General features: G+C 36.0%; 1 protein-coding gene across 2 annotated transcripts in view; it reads right to left on the reverse strand.

The window, feature by feature from the left end:
- The window catches only part of LOC150088199 (2-oxoglutarate dehydrogenase complex component E1-like), a 497,346-nt gene that overhangs the window by 343,897 nt on the left and 130,373 nt on the right, over positions 1 to 23,076 (reverse strand). For both annotated transcript variants that reach the window (XM_090370615.1, XM_090370616.1), the window contains exon 5: positions 19,725 to 19,879. In XM_090370615.1, coding sequence (XP_090226741.1) covers positions 19,725 to 19,879 — 155 coding nt within the window. The remainder of the gene's footprint in view (positions 1 to 19,724; positions 19,880 to 23,076) is intronic.

Consider the following 23,076-nt stretch of genomic DNA (forward strand, 5'->3'; position numbering starts at 1 on the left):
ATACTTAACTTCATTGAAAAGGCCTCTGGAGTCAGGAACTCTGTAATTCATCTGTAATGCTACTAAATAAGACTGCGAATTATGGAGGTTCAGCTGTAGCGGAACATGACTGGGAAACTGGGCATGGCATTGCTGCTAAAGAAGCCATGATCGTGGATAATGCACATGGCTTTTGGAACCGGAAATGGCTGGAGAATTTAAGAATATGTTCATTCGAGCGCGACAGTCTTAATAGATATAAGGGCTGTCGCATTCATCCACTCTTTCAAGCCCTTATCCTAAGAAGAGACGAACGGCTTAGAGTGGCCCGTTCATTTTCTGGTTCCAATGCACGAGAAGTGAACAGTACGCAGACGCCATAGTTCATGTCGCAGACCTGCTGATGAAGGCAGCCACTGCTGCCGAAAGCTCCTCTATTAGTGATTCTAGTGATTTTAAAACAACTTTTATCGCTTTTAATTTTATATATTTTATTCTATTTTATTCTTATTAAACAACATTGATTTTATTTTGTTTTAATATTTTAACATATAGTTATACAATCAGTACGTATTTGTTTTATTTTTTTTATTATAATAAAGACATTTTACAGATTCGAGTCAGTATTATTTAGTAGCATTACAGATGAATTATATATTTAACTTATTTATACATTATTACTTTTTAAAATTATGGTACTACTTGGGAGCATCAGGTTTGTAGTGACCCCAACCAACCCGCTAGGGGTGTGTGTGTGTGTGTGTGTGTGTGTGTGTGTAAAAGTCTTAGCACCTTCTGAAACTTTAAAGATATGACATATGAGAAATGTTAGGGCATCAAAAATGATAATTCTGTTTGTTTATGTTTAAATTATCATAAAATAATAGGTGAATAAGTACAGTATCTTGAGAAAGCAGTAAAAGTTGCCCAATAGTTTATTGCCAATTCTGGCAATAAAATGTGCAAGTAGGTGTTGTCTTTGTGGTTAATAAATACTGAAGGAAAGTGATCGGACAGTCTATTATTGCTAAAATAATGAAAACAGTTGATAGTCTATTATAGGTAAAATATTGAAAACAGTTGATAATCAATATAATTCATACTGTAAAATATAATAATGTGTGCATTTCTCTTTTTTGACAAGAATATCTAAAAAACCTAAAAAGTCATTCTGAAAATTTCCTTGCTGGTGCAAAGAAATTTTCAGAATGAAATTTCCCATCAAACAGGGGTTTCTAGATATTCTATAATTCCCACTCTCTCTTTCAAAACAGTCCGAACACGTGCCGCCACCAGCCAACATCCATTTACTGTCCAACTTCAAGCTCACAGAACCAACTTTTCATCTTCTTCGTTTATTCATTCAACTGCCGTTTTCTGGAACAACCTTCCTTCATACATATTTCCTGAAAATTACAGTCTACAGAAGTTCAAGTCCAATGTCAACAAATATCTTCTTTCGTCTTCTCAACCTCCAACCCAAGCAGGGTACTAAGTACTATAGGTTCTAACACCTCTCGTGTTTGGGGTTTACATAAAAAAAAAAATATATATCGAAATACAATGCAGAATGTATTGAACATTGTAGCTTTGTTTTATACTATCAAATTCATATAGAATATTCACATTCTTTCTCTCTTTCTCATGCCTTCAATATCTCCAATTTCTGCTGTCCTCCTATTAGTTTTGGCATTTTGTGTAATTTACGCCTTCATCTTTGACTTTTCAATAGATTTATTACTTCTACCTCATATATATATATATATATATATATACATACATACAGTAGAACTTCGATTGTCCATCATCCTATTTACTGTCAGTCTCTGTTAACCGTCACTTAATCCCACTATGCCATAATGCATGTGATATTGGTGCCATGTGTCACTCAGTCTTTATTTACAACTCACTGTATATGGTTGTCCTTTTAACCTCTTATTTCATATTTTAATAATTTTTATTTATTAAACCAATTGAGATGACAGAAACGTAAGCGAGTTGTGTTGAGATTATCACAAAAAATTGAAATAATCAATTGTGTAAGAAAAGGTGAAAGTGCTACAAGTATAGCATTGGTTTATGGAATAGGAAGAACAGAGTAAATGATATAAAGCATGATGCACACAACACTGAAAACTATGTGTCAAAAATGGAAACCACTGTTGGTAATATTAAAAGTCGTAAAACACACATTCGTAACGGCACATTCGAGCTAACAGCACATTGAAATCAGATATTTACATACATTGCAGTGACAAAAAAAAAAAAGGAAAAAAAAAAAAGAAAAGAAAAAAAAGAAAACGCAAGTCGAGTGATTACTTTGTTTAAATTCGCCATTTTTAAAGTGAAAATATTGATACTAAAATATCGTATACTGATATATACAATATTTTAGTATCACAGTAAAAAGAATTACAATCTTAATATAAGAGGAGACAAAAAAAAAGTAAAAGTAAAGTGCAGCCATTATCAACCCACTACAGGATGGAAGCCTCCTTAACAATTCATGCTGAGGGAAATGACCATAATCTGCCACACTGGTCCAGTGCAGGTTGGCAGATCGACCGTATTCAGCAGTCAGGGGCTTGAACCCCGGTCTACTCAAAGAGCGTGTGCTACTGCACTCCCGCTCCTGCCCACTCAGCTACGGAGGCCGGTACTAGAGGAGACAAACAAACCATTAACTTTTTAATAAATTAATCTAATTTAAAGAAAGAATCCAATGTTGTTTGCACAGTTTTTGTCCTATATGCATTTTTAACTGCAGCACAGACATTATCAAATGCAATAGTTGTTTCTTTAGCAACATTACTGCAGGCCAACACTTTCTCTATTATGCTCAATGCATTTTGGGCATCTTTTTTAGATGGCAGTGTGCGCTTCTTCACTTTTGCTGGTACCAAAAACATCATAGTTTTTCTTGGTGCTCAGCAGCTTTTCTGGTGTTGCTGTGCTTTTCTAGCGTTGCTGTGATAGCAACTTCATCATCCACCTTCTTCAAATTTGCCAGCAAAATCCATATGCTCCTTCAAATTCTCCAATTTCTCAATGTTGCTATCACAATCATCTACTGAACCATGTTTTTCGATGATATCTCTCCAAAGCCACTCTCTGAAGCAGTGATTATTACACTTTGCAATACTGTCACATGCACTAACAAGATTACGGATAGCATACAACACATTTCAATTTGGCTGCAAATTGTTCCCTCCTATATTGTGGATCAAGTACCTTATCAGGTAGGTCCTTTATGCTCTCTTGAGGTTATAAATAATGCCTTGATCCAGTGGCTGCATAAAATGAGTGGTAATGGAAGTAAAAACAATAGCTGTATATTTGTCAACTTAAATGTGTCAGCAGAATGTGCTGTATAATGATCTAGAATCATCAAAATGTACCTTTTTTTCTGAAGCCATTCTTCTGTCCACTTTTGATAACCGAGACTGAAAAATTAATTCTGACTGAAGCCAAGCACTTCTATTGGCCTCATTATCACAGAAAAGTGGGCATAGTTTTGTACTGCCATCTAAATTGCAACATTACAGAACGGTGAGCCTTTATTTACTTAATTTTCCACCATGACAAGACTTTCCTAGAATAGCAAATGTTTAGTTTTATGGCAAATTATAAAATAAATTTGTCTTGTCAAGATTAAAAATATTCTTTGCCCCATATTTTTCAAGAAGTCTGTAGCCTTTTCTTTGTCGACTAATCCAGACTCGCTGCAAACATTTTGCAAAACCAAGTTATTATTGTTTTTGAATCTTTGGAGCCAGCCACTGCTGCATTTGGTTGCTAATCCCATGTTGCTGAGCTAGATAATATGTCTTTTCTTGCAAAATTAGATGTGATATTGGCAAATTAGATGCATGTATTTGTTGGTACCACTCGAAAAATTTTGATTCAAGGTCCTCTCGAGTTACACCATGAATTCATTTCCTGTTTTGTTTTGTTTTTTTTTTTTTTTTTTAATCGCTGCTCCAGTGTCATGCACTAAGTTTTTTTTTTTTTTTTCAGTTTTTCAGTATCGCAGATAAAGTAAGTAAAGGGATGTTGTATTCCTTTGGAATATCTGTTTTGCTTCATTCCATCCTATCAGCCTCTTATATAATTTTCAGTTTCCAGGCTTAATTCCGTCCATTTACATTTTGTTGCCATAACATTGCTAGATGACAATGTAAATGACAATTTAATATAAACAAACTTTCAATTAATTTGAAGACAAGTTCCAAAAAAAGTCAGAAAAGTTCCAAAAGAGACATCAGCTCATATAAAATGGCACAAAAAATATATAATACTGTAACAAAAGACTCTTTGGACTGGAGTAACAATTGCAACTAACCTTAATCTTGTGGAGAGCAAGGAAGTGTATGTAAACAACTTAGAAAAACTGTTTTTATTCTTTTGTGAATTTAACAGCCTTCACAATGATGTGTTTCAGAGTGCACTTACATTGTAGCTACCATAAACTGGTTTTGTTTACACAAAAGTAAATTCTAACAAGTCAGTGCAATCCTTCAGAAAGCAAGGAACGGGGTTGGCCAGACAACTGTGCCAAGGTTTGTATTAAACATACAAAATAACAATAATTATTTCTCACAGGGTGAAAATGAACTTTGCAATACATATTAACAGAATTTTGTAATAAACGAATAGAGTTGTCTCCTCCCCCCCCCCATTTGTGGTTTTGTTTTCCATGGTTTCAGTTACCAGCGGTCAACCGCGGTCCAAAAATATTAAATGGAAAATTCCAGAAATATACAATTCATAAGTTTTAAATCACGCGCTGCTCTGAATAGGGTGAAGAAATCTCGCGCCATCCCATCCAAGACATGAATCATCCCTTTGTCCAGTGTATCAATGCTGTATAAGCTACCCACTCTTTAGTCACTTAGTAGCCACCTCGGTTATCAGATCGACTGTTGCAGTATTGCAGTGCTTCTGTTCAAGTAACCCTTATTTTACTTAATAATGACTCCAAAGCGCAAGAGTAGTGATGCTGGCAATTCGGATATACCAAAGAGAAGCCGTAAAGTGCTTCCTTTAAGTGAAAAGGTGAAAGTTCAACTTAATAAGGAAAGAAAAAAATCGTATGCTGAGGTTGCTAAGATCTATGGTAAGAACGAATCTTCTATTAGTGAAATTGTGAAGAAGGAAAAAGAAATTCGTGCTAGTTTTGCTGTTGCACCTCAAACTGCAAAAGGTTATGGCCACAGTGCGTGATAAGTGCTTAGTTAAAATGGAAAAGGCATTAAATTTGTGGGTGGAAGACATGAACAGAAAACATGTTCCGATTGATGGCAACGTGTTGCACCAGAAAGCAGTGAGCCTATTCGAAGACTTCAACAGGGGATCCTCCTGAAATGAGTGACACCAAGACCATTTACTGCAAGTAAGGGATGGTTACACAGATTCAGGAATAGGCTTGGACTGAAAAATATAAAAATTACTGGCGAGGCTGCATCTGCCGATGAAGAATTTGCTGCCACATTTCAGGCAGAGTTGAAGTTGATTAAGAAGAAAGGATACTTATGGATTAAGAAGAAAGGATACCATCCAAAGCAAGTTTTCAATTGCGATGAAACCGGGCTCTTCTGGAAGAAGATGCCCAATAGAACCTACATTCATAAAAGTGCAAAGGAAGCACCAGAGCATAAAACATGGAAGGACAGATTAACTCTGGTACTATGTGGCAACACTGCAGGGCATATGATAAATCCAGGCGTAGCGTACAAAGCGAAGAATCCATGTGCTCCCAAAAACAATCTGTCCGTGTTCTGGCAACATAATCAGAAAGCGTGGGTGACAGCCATCTTGTTTATGGAATGGTTCCACCAATGCTTCATCCCAGAAGTGATGAAATACTTGGAAGAGGAAGGGTTGGAATTTGAAGTCCTATTAATAATAGCACCTAGCCATCCTGAATCTGTTTGCTATGAAAATGAAAATGTCGAGGTTGTATTTTACCTCCAAATACAACCTCACTGCTTCAGCCCCTTGACCAGGGCATCATTCAGTTTATCAAGGCCACATACACACGCCTGGTATTTGATCACATTTGATCAGCAATTGATGCAGACCATAATCTGGACATAATGCAGCAATGGAAATCATTCACTACTGCTGATGCAATAACATTCATCAAAGCTGCAATGGATGAATTAAAACCAAAAACTGTAAATGCCTGCTGGAAGACTTATGGAGTGAAGTCGTGAATGATTTTAAAGGCTTCCAGGGAATCGATGGAGAAGTGTTGGTGGAGAAGGATTTGCCCACATGCTTGATGAAGAACATATTGAAGGCCATCGGAGAAGTGTTAACAAATTGGAATTGGAAGAACTTGTTGCGTCATCTACAGAGGTAGAGGAAGGTGAAGAAGAAAAAACTGAAGCAGAACCAGCAATGTGGACATTACCGAAATTTGCCAAAGTATTTCAAATTGCACAGACATTAAAGAGCAAAATACGATCCTCAGATGGAACGCAACATTAAAGTCACCCGTATGATCACCAAAAGATTACCATCTCTGCAGCAACACTTTAATGAGTTAAAAAGAAAGAGACAACTTCCAATTACACTGTTCTTCCAAAAAAGAGAGACCACATTCACATAACTTTTATTACAGTATATTGTTATAATTATTCTATTTTATTATTAGTTATTGTTGTTAATCTCTTACCATGTCTAATTTATAAATTAAACTTTATGATAAGTATGTATGTATAGGGAAAAACATAGTATATATAGGGTTCGGTACTATCTGTGGTTTCAGGCATCCACTGGGGGTCTCGGAACATATTCCCTACAGATAAGGGGGGAACTACTGTATATTTAGGTAGAAAATCTTTTCGCTGGGGTGTGTGTGCTTCATATAAACAAGTACTTTGTATAAACCGAGTTTGTATTAATGAGATTTTACTATATTTAATAATTGGAAACATCATATTTTCAGACAAATCAACATTCACACTTTTTCAACATCAAGGAGAGTTTATATTTGGTGATTTCCACAGAAAACTTGTCATCCCAACTGTCTTGTACAGCCAATGCCAAACGTGATGGGGATCAATGATGGTTTGGGTAGCAATATCTTGGTATTCTTTAGGTCCAATCGTTACCCATATCACCCATCATATGAATGGGCAAATTATTGCCACTGATTACATTGATATTCTGAGTGATGAGGTTCATTCTGTGGTGCAAAACATTGTTTCCCACAAATGATGCAATGTTGCAAGGTGATAATTCTCCACTACACAGAGCCATATGTCCAATCCCCCCCAGGGGCTCACATCTGGTGAGTATGGGCTTGGCACACCTAGGGTCCTGAGCTGGATATCATCATTCTTCTCGTTCTTGGTGATTCCTTTCTACTTCTCTCTCTCTCTCTCTCTCTCTCTCTCTCTCTCTCTCTCTCTCTCTCTCTCTCTCTCTCTCTCTCTTTCAGGGTAACTCGGGAATGTTTTTTTTTTTTTTTTTTTTTTTTTTTTTTGCTGGTGCAGCATAAGCCTCAGGCTTCCTTGCACGCTATAGTTAATAATAATAATAATCTTTGTTTGAGGAAACTGGGGCTAAGGAAAAGAGGAAGCAATGGATACACAATGTTTGTGCATGCTGTGTTCATCATTATTGATTGCTTATCTTTTTTACTATTTTAAATTTTACATTAAAAAAAAAAAAAAAAAAAAATTCAGTGAATATAAATATCAATTAGTTAGTATGTATGTATGTATTGCTGTATTAATTAAGCTATGTACGTAAGCATAAATTTATTTTTATTTTGCTTACCTGTGGAAAATATTCTTCTGATTTTCACATTACCATTTAATTTTTAATTGGTAAGGTAATAAAGTGTAAATCTGTGCTTTATATCTTTATTTTTATAGCCTGTGGAATATTCCTCCTATTTTCCCTTATTAGAATTGTCATTAATAGAATTAAAATTTAATTCGCACACTCAATCACACCGGCGCTTACTACATACTGTATAGTGAACAGTATTTTGTTATGGAGAGTCCATCATAAAGTGGGGGTCCACTGTACTATTTTTACAATAAAACAAAATTTATTGACAAAGTCTTTTCTTTTCAGGTTTTTGGCAACTGGTAACTCTTTTCGAAGCCTAGGTTTCAGTACAGTTTGAAAAATAGTGATTGATGTGTGTGTGATGCCATTTGGCATAAGTTAGGACCCATTGCAATGCCAGAACCAAGCAAAGAGCTCTGAAAAAAATCAGCAGCTAAATACAAGGAACTATGGAATTTCACAAACCGCATTGCAGCCATAGACAAAAAATATGTAAAATATATCTTACTTTTTCTATTAGCATTTCCTCTTGTCACGCTACCATGCCTTATAAAATTTCTGTTCGAACAGAAAAATGTGAATTCCTGAAAAAAAAAAAAAAAAAAAAAACATGAATTGGCCTTATAGGCCAATGTGTTATCTTGTGAATATAGCCAATGACAACAGTGTGTCCTCCAACCAATAAACTAAATAGTAAATATAGCTCCCACACATTTTATGTTTGACATGTTTACATGTGAAGTCGCGTGAAATGATAATGTGTTTCCGTCTTAAGCATCTCCCACGGTCTGCACAATCACAGATTTAAATATTACTGAACCACTGTGGGCAATTTGGAGAGGAGTGAGAAGCGCCTTTCTTCCACCTTCATTAATCAAGGAGTTTCAAACATTCCACCACGAAGAATGGTCCAATATTTCTCCTAGTTCAAGATTTATTTGAATCAATTCTGCATAGAATACAAGCTGTTTTAAAAGAAAGGGTGGACCAACACCATATTAGTGCATACCTGTAACTCTTAACAAGGTGTTTCCATTATTTTTTCCACCCCTGTATATTTACTTTTCACTTCTATTAATCACAGAAAATTAGGGGGGTGAATGCTTTTTAAGGAAAAAATTGAGTGTGCCTGAAATGTAATGTACTGTGTACATTACCTAACTTGTTTTTTTTCAAAATTTGCATATTATTATTATTATTATTATCTGTTTATTTCCATAGGGAACCACCCCGGGATGGCAAAGTGCCAGGAGGGTGCTAAGTACATATCAGAGTACGAGATACTACGTGCAATTGGTTACATATACTGTACACGTAGTCTCGTCCCAAAATATTTTGTACACATTTTATGTTTAATACATACAGTATTTACACATTTATGATTGTGTACAAACATTATACAGCTCATATATTTACAATTCATTAATAATTCCACATATACCTTACCTATTTACATAACTGTTACAGGTGTATTTTTCCAGTCAACAATTATTATTGTTCTTAAAGTAGAAAGTTTCTCTTTTACTCTCAATTCTTTGGTACTTTGCAGCCGATTCATATTTCGGTAAACTTGTACGAATTCTGGAAGATCTCTTTCCGGTATGTTGCATCCTCACACAGTTTTTCAGCATCTATGTGTAGTGAGTTAAATATTTTCGCTGTATTTGATGGGAAGAATCTTTGCAGGCTACTAAGATTGTTCAGGACTGGACGGAGTGGATTATTTACTTCCCCGCAACGTCTAGCAGTGGCACGCGGTTTGACTAGAATATTATCCAGGACTGGAGCGTCTACTCTGCCTGTGAGCATTTGTGCGAGAGTGTGTATGTTCCTGTTAATTGTCCGCTGCATCCAGGGTACGATGTTAAGGTTTGAGTAGAGAATGGCCCTTGAGATAGTAAAAGGGTGGCCAGCAACTCTGTTAAGCCATCGCAAGAACCAGTACTCAATCCCAAGGACGGACTTATAATGTGAATCTGGAGCTGATGACCAGATTTGCGAGGCATACATTGCAATTGGCAGGACACACATTTAAAATGTACTTGGTCGCTAGATGATGATCACTAATTCCTACCAGTTCCTGTCTAGTAGCCCATAAAGCAGCGAATATTTTTGTCTTCATATGGGCGAAGTGTTGAGCAAAGGTGAGTCTGTCATCCCACTTAAGATATATATAGACAATTTTAAGATTTCTAAAACTATTTCATCTATATTTAAATCTCTAAAATTTTGCAATTGTGGGATCCTGGACATTGCAGGATCTTATAATTTGCAGATTTTAGATGGTTCTATTATAGTTATACATACATATATGCAAATAATGCAAAAATATTATTCAATTCAATAAATTGCAATTTACTGAACTGTATAGTGTATCCTACAACAAGAGAAAAGTAGGACGTCTTTTTTTTTGACACTATCTGCAAAAATTTATGCAGCCTCACTTTGCTATTCTTCACATTATATGAAGTTGTATGTGAAGTGATGTGTTGATAAACCAAGCTAAAAGATTCAAAAACTGCTTTTCCCAAGTTCCACTATCAAGTCTCTTTAACAATGAAATCTTTTTCTGGGTTTGCAACTACTTACTTTTCTTTTGGGTGGCATTTAAGGGAAAATATAAACTAAATATACTGATAAAATAAATATAAGTACGATCAAACAACAGTCAAATGGAGGTTCTGGTTTAAGGGAAGCTGTAATGCAAAACTTACGCTCAAGAACTGAATGTTTTTCAATTCACAAGTGCAGTTTGTTAGACTCATCCATTTACTCAAAAAGAGTTGTAAAACAGATTGCGCTGAAAAACAGACTGTAGATCTAGGAGACTGAACTGTATTTAAAGATTGTTTTTTATTTAACAATAATAATACAATTTTTTTTTTTTTAATCATATGATGTGAGCAATACACAAAGGAACCAGTTTTTTCCTGCTTCCTTCGTATATCGTGGCTGTGAGGACCAACCGGAGAGTATGGCACCATAGTAATAGCCAAGCCCGAGGCAGGATTCGACCCTGCGACCTTTGGGTTCCCAGGCAGGCACTTTACCTACCCGGTCGGCATAATACAATTATTACTTCTATACAAAAACTCAGTTCTACAAGTTTGGATTTGCTGGTATGCATCAAAACTAGCTAATATAAACTAGAAGACATACAGTAAAAATTTACCAGATGCAGCCACTCCGCGGCTTACGTAATACTCGACTTACTGAAATTCGACTTTATGTAAGTTTTTGCCGCCTAATGCAAACTTAAAAAAATCGTGGAAACATTTTCGAATCCCGTAGGAATAAATGGAGGTATCGTGAAAATATCGTAATGTAAACCCAATAACACATTGTTTGTTTGTTTTTTTTGGTAATTTGTTTCAAGACCTTGGAAGTTGAAATTTTCGCAATATAACTAAGATATTTATCTCTCTAAAAAGTCATTTTTATAATGGAAATTACATTCCACTTTCATCATTATCATATGTTCCGTTATAAGAATCAATTTTGAATGCTTTTGTGATGTTTTTCTAAAACACATTTCTGGTGGTCACTACAATAAAAACAATTTGCACTTTCCAGTTTATTGAGCTTTTCTATTAGCACAATCTATTATAAATGGACAGTAAACTCGATCTTATTGCATTTGCGATAACCAATAACTGGAATTCTGTGAGTTTTTATGTTACGGTATTATGGTGAAAACAGTTCCCCTTTACTGAAATCTTCAATCATATAAAAAACATAAATAAATTTCCAGGATCTTCGCTTCATTCCTATTTTCGTATTATAATGATGAAGAGAAAGGGACCAATGGAAAGTGCAAGTGCTGGCAATGCTAGAAAACAAAACAAAACAAAATTGACTTTCAAATGAAGATGATTAATTAAGAATCACGAAGCAAGACAAAGTTTGTCATATATTGCACAGAATTAGGTCTCGCTGCTTCAACATTGAATACTATTTTAAGGGACAGTGTGTGCATAAAAGAACATGTTAAATGATCAACACATTTAAGACCAACAGTGATCACAAAACAGTGTTCAGGTGTTATATCGAAGATGGAAAAGGTATTTGGATGGAAAATCAGATTCAGAAGCAAATGCCCCTGTGTCCAATGGCCATTCAAGCAAAAGTAAGAAGTATTTATGAAGATATTAAGGATAAGTATGGCAAACCCCATGCCAAGTTCGTGGCAAGCAATAGGTGGTTTAATAGGTTCAAGCATTGCGCAGGTTTCCAAAACATTAAAGTATGCGATGAAGTCGCCAAGGCCAATTATGCAGCTGCAGAGAAATTTTGTGATGTGTTGGAAAAAATCCCTTCTAAATCTCCACAGCCCTCAACTTCCACAGTGGCATGCTTATCAGCTAGAGAGTTAATTCTGGCAACAATGTACGTAAAACTTGCTGACATTTGCCTGTCTCCTCTTCTTTTGTAATTTTATAATTTTGGACACTTTTGTAATTTTTTTCTGCACATGAGATAAAAAGATTGAATAAATAATTCTATTTATGTGTTGTAAAGCTTAAGCTTATTTAAAAAAAAAAAAAAAAAAAAAATATATATATATATATATATATATATATTTTTTTTTTTTATAAATAAATTAAAATTAAGATAATAATAATAAAGTATATGGGCGAAATTAACATGGGAACATTCTGTATAATTAGAAACTTTCAGTGAACAACAATTATACACGCAACGAACAGTTGTAATGGGATAAGGAATAGTCATTAGGAAAATATCTAAAGGCAAGACCATATTTCTCAGAAGTACAGTGAACATTTGACTTACTGAGGGGGAGGTCAGGACGAAATTCGAGGAAATTTAGGTAAAGTTCAGATATATAAGGACCGGTTCGGTGGCAAGTAAGCAGAGTTTTTTTGGAGTTAGCAAGTTGGGAAGTAGCGAGTAAGTTAGTAGCCAAGAGAAGTCGTTGTTGGGAGTTGTAATTAGGTGCATATATGTAACTAGTAGTTCAATGAGAGTAGATAAATTTATAGTAAGTGGGCTGTTTAGTATGAATAGGCCACATTAAAGTGAGTTTGGTCGAGGAGAATCTTGGATAATAACAAGGAATCAGATGTGGAAGCTATTAAAGAAAGTTCCGGAAGATCAAGGAGCTGGTCCAAAAAACTCGGAGAAATGAAAGTTATTGTAAGTACTGTTTCGTATTATTATTATTACTAGTCAAGGAAATAATCCAAAAAAAGGGAGACAGGCATTCCGAAATCCTAACTGTGATAAATTTGACTAGCCTAGGAGGTAGCTGAATAATCAAATTGGATGTCGTAAAGAACTATATATAATTCAATTTAGAATGAGATATAGAACGGACTTGTTGAAATTGTCCATCCCAGTGGGGGAACATCTGTAATATGGAAAAGTTTTCTTGTGATAAATTTTGTATGTATTTAAGTCAGTTTCTATAATTAAACATGCTAAATTTTTCATGTGTATTGTCAATTGTCTCACTAAATTTTCTAGCTAAATAAATAAATTGCCTGGAATTTTGTTAACGCAATCAGAGGCCCCAGGATAACTTGTAGTTACCAGATAAAATTAATGTAGGTGAAAAAAATTGTGTATAAATAAGTAACTAATTATTTATATATAATAGTTCATCGAAGAAGGAGTGTACGCCTACAATTGACATGCCTATTAAGAAAGGAGTCATACAATTGGCGAAGTTTCTAGCCAGGATAGCTAGAAACAATAGTGAGACAATGATAAAAGAAGTCAATTAGTATATTTGGAAATGGTTTTATGTATAATTTTAGTAATGAATTTTGAAATGATAAGGTTTATGGTTAGTATTGATTTATTGAATGGATATAGTTAACATAAGAGCGTTTAAATCGAGATAAAGAAGTGAAAAGCAAAACAGTTAGAAAAAGAGTTGTTAATAGTAAAAGTAATTGTAAATTGAAATTTTACCATAGTTGCTGGACTTATGAACCAGCTGGCAAGCCAGAAAAATATTTTAAAGTGTGTAGAATAATTAGAATTGAAAAAAAAAAAAAAAAAAAAAAAATTGTAAAGGAAAACACAATGCCCGGGGAAATAGAAGGAACGAAAAAGGGGGCCAGGAAGGGCCAGCTCTACTAGACCAACCGTCCACAAGCGCTGGAGGTGAAATGGCAGAAGGGCCTCAAGCACTATACCATGGGGAGGGACGAAATTTTAACTTTAAGGGTAGAAACTACTTAAGAGCATTTTAAATGGAAAAAACAAGAGAATGTGGAGATATTTTTGAATAAATTAGCCCAGAAAAAGAGAGCGAATGGTTTAGGGGACGAAGAGATTGTAATCTTTGCGGAATTTAAATTGGAAGGCACAGCACTAATTAAATATCAACAGGAAACATTGTATAAAAGGGTAAATTCGCTAACAGATTTTAGTAGAATTATAAAAAAATTATTTGCAAAGAAAGAATCATTTCTCACAGCAGTAGGTAAACTGGGGGGGGGGGGGTTATACGCAGACAAGGGGGAATCGGTCGCTGAATTCCTGCAGAGGTTAAAAGCCGTTAGAATGAACACAAGATTGATGCCATGGAAGAAGGGGCTTTCAAAAAGCTATAAACAGGGCAATTTATAAAAGGGTTAAATGACAAATTCAGAAAAGAAGTTATGCGAAAACAGCCAGAGACCTTGGAGCAAGCATTTTTATATGCCGAAGAAGAAGAAGGTCTAGAATTGAATTTTAGAATTGACACAAAACGAGAAACATACACGATAAATGTAAGCATGGGGAATGAAAAGAGGGGAAGGGAAACACAAAAAGGGGACGAACAAAGCACCGAAAAAGAAACCCGGATAGATAAACTGGAGAAAAAAATAGACTGGCTAATAAAACAATTTAGTGAGAGGGAACAGGGGAGAACCCAAGCGGCTGAAAAGGGATGTAAGTGGGGAAAAGTGAGGGTGCAGCACGCTACGAAAAATGAAAAGGGGGGGTGTAACAGGGGTTGTTATATATGCAATAGCCATAACCATTGGGCCAGATTCTGTCCTAGAAACAGATGGGGAAAACCGGAAGAGAGAGTAGATATGGCGAGACCATGGTGACAGGGGCCCAACTATAGGCAAGGGGGTGCCCACAACACTCGTAGACAGAAACGCGAATGTTCCAAAAACATTCCGAGGGGGGAAGAGAAGAATGAAATTAACAAACTAGAAAGGGCTCCCCCAGGAAGCCCGGATGAGAGGAATCCAAAAAAATTCAGACAAGGCTGCATTAGCAAAGCACTGTTTTCATCACAGACATTGCCACCTTCACAGCATTATCCCTGGGAGATCTACTACCACCAATCTTCTTCAAACATTATTTCATGTACAGGAAGCTTTGAATTCTCAAACGCAATTCAGTTAGTAACCTTAGACAAGCTAGTGGTAAACGAAGACCTAATATACGTGGGAGGACAGATAGGCAACTTGCAGGGAAAATATTTAATAGATACCGGGCCACAAAGTCAGTCTTAACCTGGGAATATTTCATAAAATTTAAGAGTAAGGAAACTTCGGGAATAAAGCCCTGTGGCAGCTACATTTTACAAGGAATAGAGGGAACAGAAATAGTGTCCGATTATGAGGTCACTAGAAATGAGGACACTAGAAATGGGAGGAGCCCCCATACTACACAATTTCTTGGTATCCAAGGGGATAAAGGGGAAGAGATATGACGCCATACTAGGGTTAGATTTTTGGCGGGAAAGCAGGTTTCTGCATTGATGCACAGCACAGTATGGAAAAAAATGCAGGTAGACGACTGGCAAAAAGAAGGGTTAACAGAAGGAGGAATAAAATTAGTGGGTAGCAATAATCTAGAAAATAAAACTCTTATGCAAGGAATACAAGGGTTATTGGAACAGTATAACCACATTTTTGCCGAGAAAACAAAAGTAGGAAAATTTTTTTTTTTTTTTTTTTTTTTTGGTAGCTGTTGGCGCATAGGCTTCTGTGGCCATAATACACCTCCCAAGGTTTTTGCAGTACTTTGATCCAAGCCCGAGGCAGGAATCGAACCCGCAACCTTTGGGTTGCCAGGCAGGCACTTTACCCACCCAGCTAGCCCAGTCAGCAAAAGTAGGCATGACTAAGGTAATGGAACATACAGTGCACCTCACCCAACAGCACCCGATTTATACCAGGCAATACCGCATACCACAGGCGCAGTTAGAAAGACTAGGGCAGGAACTGAAAGACATGGAAGCTAATGGGATAATAGAGAGGTCAACCTCATACTGGAATAGTCCTGTATTAGTCGTAAATAAACCGGAAGGTGGAGTAAGAATAGTGTTAGACCTCCGAAAAATAAATAAGATCACTAGGCCAACTGATTTTCCGTTATCACATATAGCGGAGATAATGAACAGCCTCCAAAGGGGCTAAGGTATTTTCTAAAATAGATTTAAATGCAGGATATTACCAAATTCCCCTAAAACCGGACCAAAGGGAAATATTTGCATTCAGCACCCCATTCGGAAAGTTTAACCTGACCAGAATGCCCCAGGAGGACAAAAAATTCGGCAGCATCATTCCAGAGCATGATGAGTAGATTTTCCGTTATCACATATAGCGAAGATAATGAACAGCCTCCAAGGGGCTAAGGTATTTTCTAAAATAGATTTAAATGCAGGGTATTACCAAATTCCCCTAAAACCGGAGCAAAGGGAAATATTTGCATTCAGCACCCCATTCAGAAAGTTTAACCTGACCAGAATGCCCCAGGAGGACGAAAAATTTGGCAGCATCATTCCAGAGCATGATGAGTAGTATACTGTCAGAGTTACTGGGTAAAGGTGTAATTTGTTTCCTTGACGATATCTTAATTTACTCTAAATCTGGAGAAAGGCACCTAAAACTGCTAAAAATTGTGTTCCAGAAAATGGAGGAAGCGAATTTGAAACTAAAGAGATCGAAATGTAAATTCTTAGTGGACGAAGTAGAATACTTGGGACAGGGACATACTATTTCACGGGAAGGTATCTGCCCAAGCAACAGAAACATAGAGACGATCTCTAGATTAAAGCCTCCCAAAAACGTGAGGGAAGTTAGACGAGTCTTAGGGATGGTAAACTTTTATAAAAGATACATACCTAACAGAGCGAACTTCTGAAACCACTAACAGTACTGACAAAAAAGGGGGTGAAATTTTGTTTGACTGAAGAAGCCATGGAGGCATTTACTAAAGTAAAGGAACTACTAACTAGTCGGCCTATATTAATCCACCCGGACCCCAACAACGTGTTTTAACTGACTTGTGACGCCTCATTGAACAGGATAGCAGGAGTGCTTGAGCAGGAGGTAGAAGAAGGTGGAAGGAAACGTATCGGATACTGCAGACAATCCTTAAATAAGTATGGGCAAAATTACTCAACGTGCGAGCTGGAGGCCTTAGCAATAGTTTTCGCTCAAGGGAAGTTCAGATACTTCATATATGGAAGGATGGTGAGAGTGTTATCTGACCATCATTCGCTCCGAATATTGGATCAGATAAAGGATAAAAATGCAAGATTGATCCGTTGGAGTTTGGAAATACAAGAATACGACATACAAGTAACCTACATCCCTGGCAGACAGAATGTGGTGGCCGATTACCTAAGTAGGGCTGAGTATGAAAAGGTTGAGGAGAGCTCCAATGCAAACATAACAGAAGAGGTGGCGACTCTGAGAGAAAAGGAAGACATTCTAGAAAATTCCTTAGAAGGAATTTTCTACAGAAAAAGAGGAGGGATTGTAAGCTTAAGCTTATTTAAAAAAAAAATTTTTTTTAAATAAAATATTTATTTTATAAATAAATAAATTAAAATTAAGATAATAATAATAAAGTATATGGGCGAAATTAACATGGGAACATTCTGTATAATTAGAAAATTTCAGTGAACAACAATTATACACACAATGAACAGTCGTAATGGGATAAGGAATAGTCATTAGGAAAATATCTAAGGGCGAGACCATATTTCTCAGAAGTACATTTGAGTTACTGGGGGGAGGTCAGGTCGAAATTCAGGGAAATTTAGGTAAAGTTCAGGTATATAAGGACTGGTTCGGTGGCAAGTAAGCAGAGTTTTTTTGGAGTTAGCAAGTTGGGAAGCAGCGAGTAAGTTAGTAGTTGAGAGAAGTCGTGGTTGGGAGTTAGGAGCAGATATGTAACTAGTAGTTCAATGAGAGTAGATAAATTTATAGTAAGTGGGCCATTTACTATGAATAGGCCACATTAAAGTGAGTTTGGTCGAAGAGACTCTTGGATAATAACAAGGAATCAGATGTGTAAGCTATTAAAGAGAGTTCAGGAAGATCAAGGAGCTGGTCCAAAAAACTCTGAGAAATGAAAGTTATTGTTAAGTACTGTTTCGTATTATTATTATTCCTAGTCAAGGAAATAATCCAAAAAAAAAAAAGGAGATAGGCATTCCGAAATCCTAACTGTGATAAATTTGACTAGCCTAGGAGGTAGCTGGATAATCAAATTGGATGTCGTAAAGAACTATATATAATTCAATTTAGAACGAGATACAGAACGGACTTGCTGAAATTGTCCATCCCAGTGGGGGAACATCTGTAATATGGAAAAGTTTTCTTGTGATAAATTTTGTATGTATTTAAGTCAGTTTCTATAATTAAACATGCTAAATTTTTCATGTGTATTGTCAATTGTCTCACTAAATTTTCTAGCTAAATAAATAAATTGCCTGGAATTTTGTTAACGCAGTCAGAGGCCCCAGGTTAACTTGTAGTTACCAGATAAAATTAATGTAGGTGAAAATAATTGTGTATAAATAAGTAACTAATTATTTATATATAATAGTTCATGGAAGAAGGAGTGTACGCCTACAATTGACATGCCTATTAAGAAAGGAAGTCATACAGTGTTCATCGAGCATTTCTTTTTTGCTTCAATCAAATTTGCGAGTGCTGCATAAGCATTTAGGGAAATTCCGACTTACGCAGAGTTCCGCGGAATGCAACCCATACGCAAGTCAGTTAGAGGTATATTTTAAGTAAATTTAGGACAAAAGCTTCATGCTATGAGAGCTATAAAACATTACTGTAAATACAGAGAATAGCCTCATTCTGTATGTAATGAACAAACTAGGTTTGGGGCTTAGTGCATCAATCTCATAGCATAAAGCTTCTGCCCAAAATTTGAGGTTCTGCAAAATTTAATCAAAAATCTACCCATCCACTGATAAGATCCCAAGAGGATCAAAATCACCAGTGTGCATAATGGCATAGACTTCAAATTGGAGCAATAGTTTTTATTTATTTGTATTGAACAACTCTTAATTCATATTGTGGAGGCACTTTACCTTGTGCCTCCTAAAGTGCCTCCACAATACAAGATTACTGTTACTGTACATACACAATGAGGCTATGTCCTACTGTACAAAATGTATTTTGGAGGTGTATGAAAAATTCAGAGACTGCCTATTTATTCAGCATCCAAATCACCAGAATAATATGTAATTTTCCTTTACAAATGGCAGCTTTCAGAATTTTCAAACACATGCAACAGGCTATTTTTGAAAATACTCTGTGTAATGACTATGGCTTTTCTTTGCCTAAAATTCAATCAAAAATCTGCACCTTTGCCTTAAAACATACAAATGTCTTAATCTGCCATATTGAAACGTACTTCACCTTTTACACAAACATGTTTAATGGCAACCCAAATAATACTAACTTATTATTCCCTCCCCCACCACACAACATGCTACCAACTACCTGCTAACCCCTGCTACCAACATTTAACATCTCAGTGCTCCAGTATGACCATCTCAGCTTTTCAAACAACGCATACAACAGATTTAATCTTCACGATGAGTCAGACTTCAAAAAGATTAAAGTTTTTGATTCAATTTATTGGCACATACAAATATGCATGTAAACAAAAAAAAAATGCTTTCATCCCTGACAACTGCAAAAGACACTTACTTGGTAGATCTAATCAAACGGCCGAGGAGAAGGCGCTTCTGTTCTTTTGACAATTGCATAATCTCAGGTGTTTCGAACTTTTGTCTAATCCAGTTACACTGCTCAAGACTATTGATGAACATATATTCAACTCCAATATTTCGACAATACACATCCTGTTTAAAAAATATATATAATGTAAACTGAAAGGTAACCACATTTCTTTTATATATTTATACACAACAACTAGAATGAAATAATGGATAGTGCTATTACTAGACTAACTCACAAAAGAGACTATGGCAAAGTCTCCCAATTCGAGTAACACTATTGATAAATACAATTTTCTTGTCATGGTTAAAGCTCATGTTAGTATATCTATATTAACGATTACTGTTTGTTTTTGTTTTTTTACCTCCTCCCATTTGGGGATGTGATGGGCACCACAGCAATATTCAACATTCCAAACATTAAGAATATAGCTTTAAAATAATTTTATGAACAAGTAATCAAACAGTTCAACATGCATGATTTGTAAAATTTTGGTAGCTATCCAAATAAACTAGTAAATAAAAGAAATATGCCTATTCTCCCTTGGTTTGAGCAGGATTCCCTTCAAAATTGCAATCCAGTGTTCTTGCAATAAACAACACATTGCATGTCGCCATACATTCAGAAACAACGTTTATATTTTGCAAATTGTCTTTAAGCATTCCAGACACACTGAAGACAAAAATCCTCTACAAATATTTGATTGAAGAATCCATATCCTACATGGGAGGGGGGGGAAGGTATATCCCACAGGTAGAACAGTATGTCTCTGCTTCAGATCAGCCACCTACAGGTAAAACTGAAAAAGACCTTCGGCAAAACTCCAATCACTAACCAATTTGATTAAACCAAATAAGAAAATTAGGAAACTGCTAAACTGGAAAGGAGAACAGGGTGTGTCTAGCAAAAGTCCCACTGATAGTCACAACAAAAAGAAGTCAATTAAATTACATGTGCCTGTGGGGGAGGACTAGCACAGCCAAGACCACACAATTTAAAATTATCACTTCATATCCCTCCCCTTCTCCACATTCAAATTCCTTCAGATTCCATATGCTTCTGATCAAAAGCTGTCTGAATACAGAAAGATCATATCCTGATTAAGAATAATTTCAGGAAAGCATACCATGCATGTGTGGAAAAGATTATCTCACACATACCAAATGTTTAAGAATGCAGGTCTGAATATTTAATAGATAGGAATGCCTTGTGGATCATTTTAAATTACCACTTATTGACAGAAAACTATGGATCTGCAAATCTGCCTCTGTGGGAAACTTTTTTGAATCAAATTGATAACCCTTGTATCAATGTGTCAGAAAAGAGAGTATAGGTGAGGCACAAATATCCTCAAACATAGTCATTGCCAGATTGAGGATTTTTGTTATCAGAGAAATATCACTAATTATTTCAGTCATTAGCAGCAAGTGACTGCAATGTCCAATTTCACAATGAGCTTTTGGCAGTCATAGATAAGAGAAAGTTTTAAATTCCATATAAAATATTACTGTAAACCACTGATTATCAATTAGTTTCCTTTGTGGTCTATATTAGGAAAAAATATAACTGATCATTGTAATAGTATTTGCCACAGAGTGCTAGGAAGCCACAGGCTTCCTAGCACTTCTTAGCCATGCTAGAAAAAAAAAAAAGAAGTAGATAAGAAAACACAAATTATATGCTTCCCTCCTCACAGAGGTAACTCCACAGTTGACCTTTAATTTATTCAAACTGTCAGCTTCAACTACCTGCAATGACAACTTATTCCAGTAATCAATGACTCACAGGCTAAAAGAAAACTTCCAATCAACCTCAAACTCAATAATTTGAATTTATGACCTCTAGTTCTGTAATTCTTTAGAACAGTGAGAATTCCACCTTCATTCATTTTACTAATCCCTCAGAGCCTAGTAAACCTCAATCAGGTCACCTCTCAGGTGCCTGGTTGCCAAGCTCTGCAGCTCACATAAAGTCTTTCCTCATATGGTCATCCTTCTGCTGATCTCACCATTTCAGTTGCCTGTCTTTGGATACTTTCAATAAGATCTATGTCTTTTTTTCAGATGAGGTCTCCATACTTGAACACAGTATTCCAAATGTGGTCTTACAATTGCCTCATATAGTGGGATTATGACTTCCCTATCTCTACAGTATAACGTTCAATAAATCATTGACAGTACACCATGGGCTTTCTTGGCTACCTGTTTACACTCTGGAAAAATTCATATCTGCCCGTATTGTGACTCCCAGATCCCTTTCCTCCTCCACAGTTTTAAATTAAACCCCACCAAGTGTATAATTTATTTGCAGGTTGCTATTCCCTAAGTGCTAGACCTTACATTTAGCAGCATTAAAAACACAGCTGCTGTTTCTCTGACTAGCTTTGAAGTCTGTTCAAGTCATCCTAAAGGAACACTTCTTGGAACTGATCATTAACGAATATGCCAATCTTTACGTCAGCTGCAAATTTTGACATATGACTTCTATCCCTCATTGATGTCATTTATGAAAATGAGAAACATTAGTGGTTCAAGAACTGATCCTTGAGGGATCCCACTCCTGACATTACACCAATCTGAAGAATATCTATTAATCACAACCCTCTGCCTTCTGCCTTGCAGCCACCCAGCGAACCATCTTAGAATCTTACCAGTAATTCCAACCTGCTCAAACTTATACAGTAACCTCTCATGAGGGACCGACTCAAATGCTTTGTTAAAATATAACTAAATTATGTCAAAATTGTTCTCTAAATCCAGCTCATGAATAACTGTGTAAAAATAGCTTACTAAGTTAGTTAAGCATGATATACCCTTAAGAAAGCCATGTTGTGTGTCCTTCAGAATGATATATCTATATAAATATTCCTGGATTGCATTCTTTATCACTGCCTCTAAGATTTTTCCTATCATTGAAGTCACACTAAACGGTCTGCAGTTACCAACTTCGCTCTTATGTATTGGCGATATGTTGGCACTTCTCCAATCCAAAGGAATCTCCCGAGTTCAAAGTTACTCTCATAATTACCTCAAAGGTTCAATACACTGCCTCGTCCTCTTCTCAAAACTACAGGGTATATGCCATCAACTCTGGGAGCCTTACTTGCCTTTATGCTCAAAAGTTTTTCTAATAAACAATCATCTGTAATTAGAACATCACTAATTTCGTATGGTTCAGCCTAACTAGAACGGCCTGTTCTCAGCATGAAGGGTCTTTCATCAGTAAACATAGATGGAAAGTACTTATTCAATTCATCCACAACATCAGCTGAATTATCTAAGACTAAGTTAGTTTCTAAGTTTCACACACCCAGTGCACTCAT

The sequence above is a fragment of the Mastigoproctus giganteus genome, chromosome 3 (assembly GCF_048544385.1).
Source record: "Mastigoproctus giganteus isolate SK-2022 chromosome 3, ASM4854438v1, whole genome shotgun sequence".
In the NCBI taxonomy this organism is placed as follows: Eukaryota; Metazoa; Arthropoda; class Arachnida; order Uropygi; family Thelyphonidae; genus Mastigoproctus; species Mastigoproctus giganteus.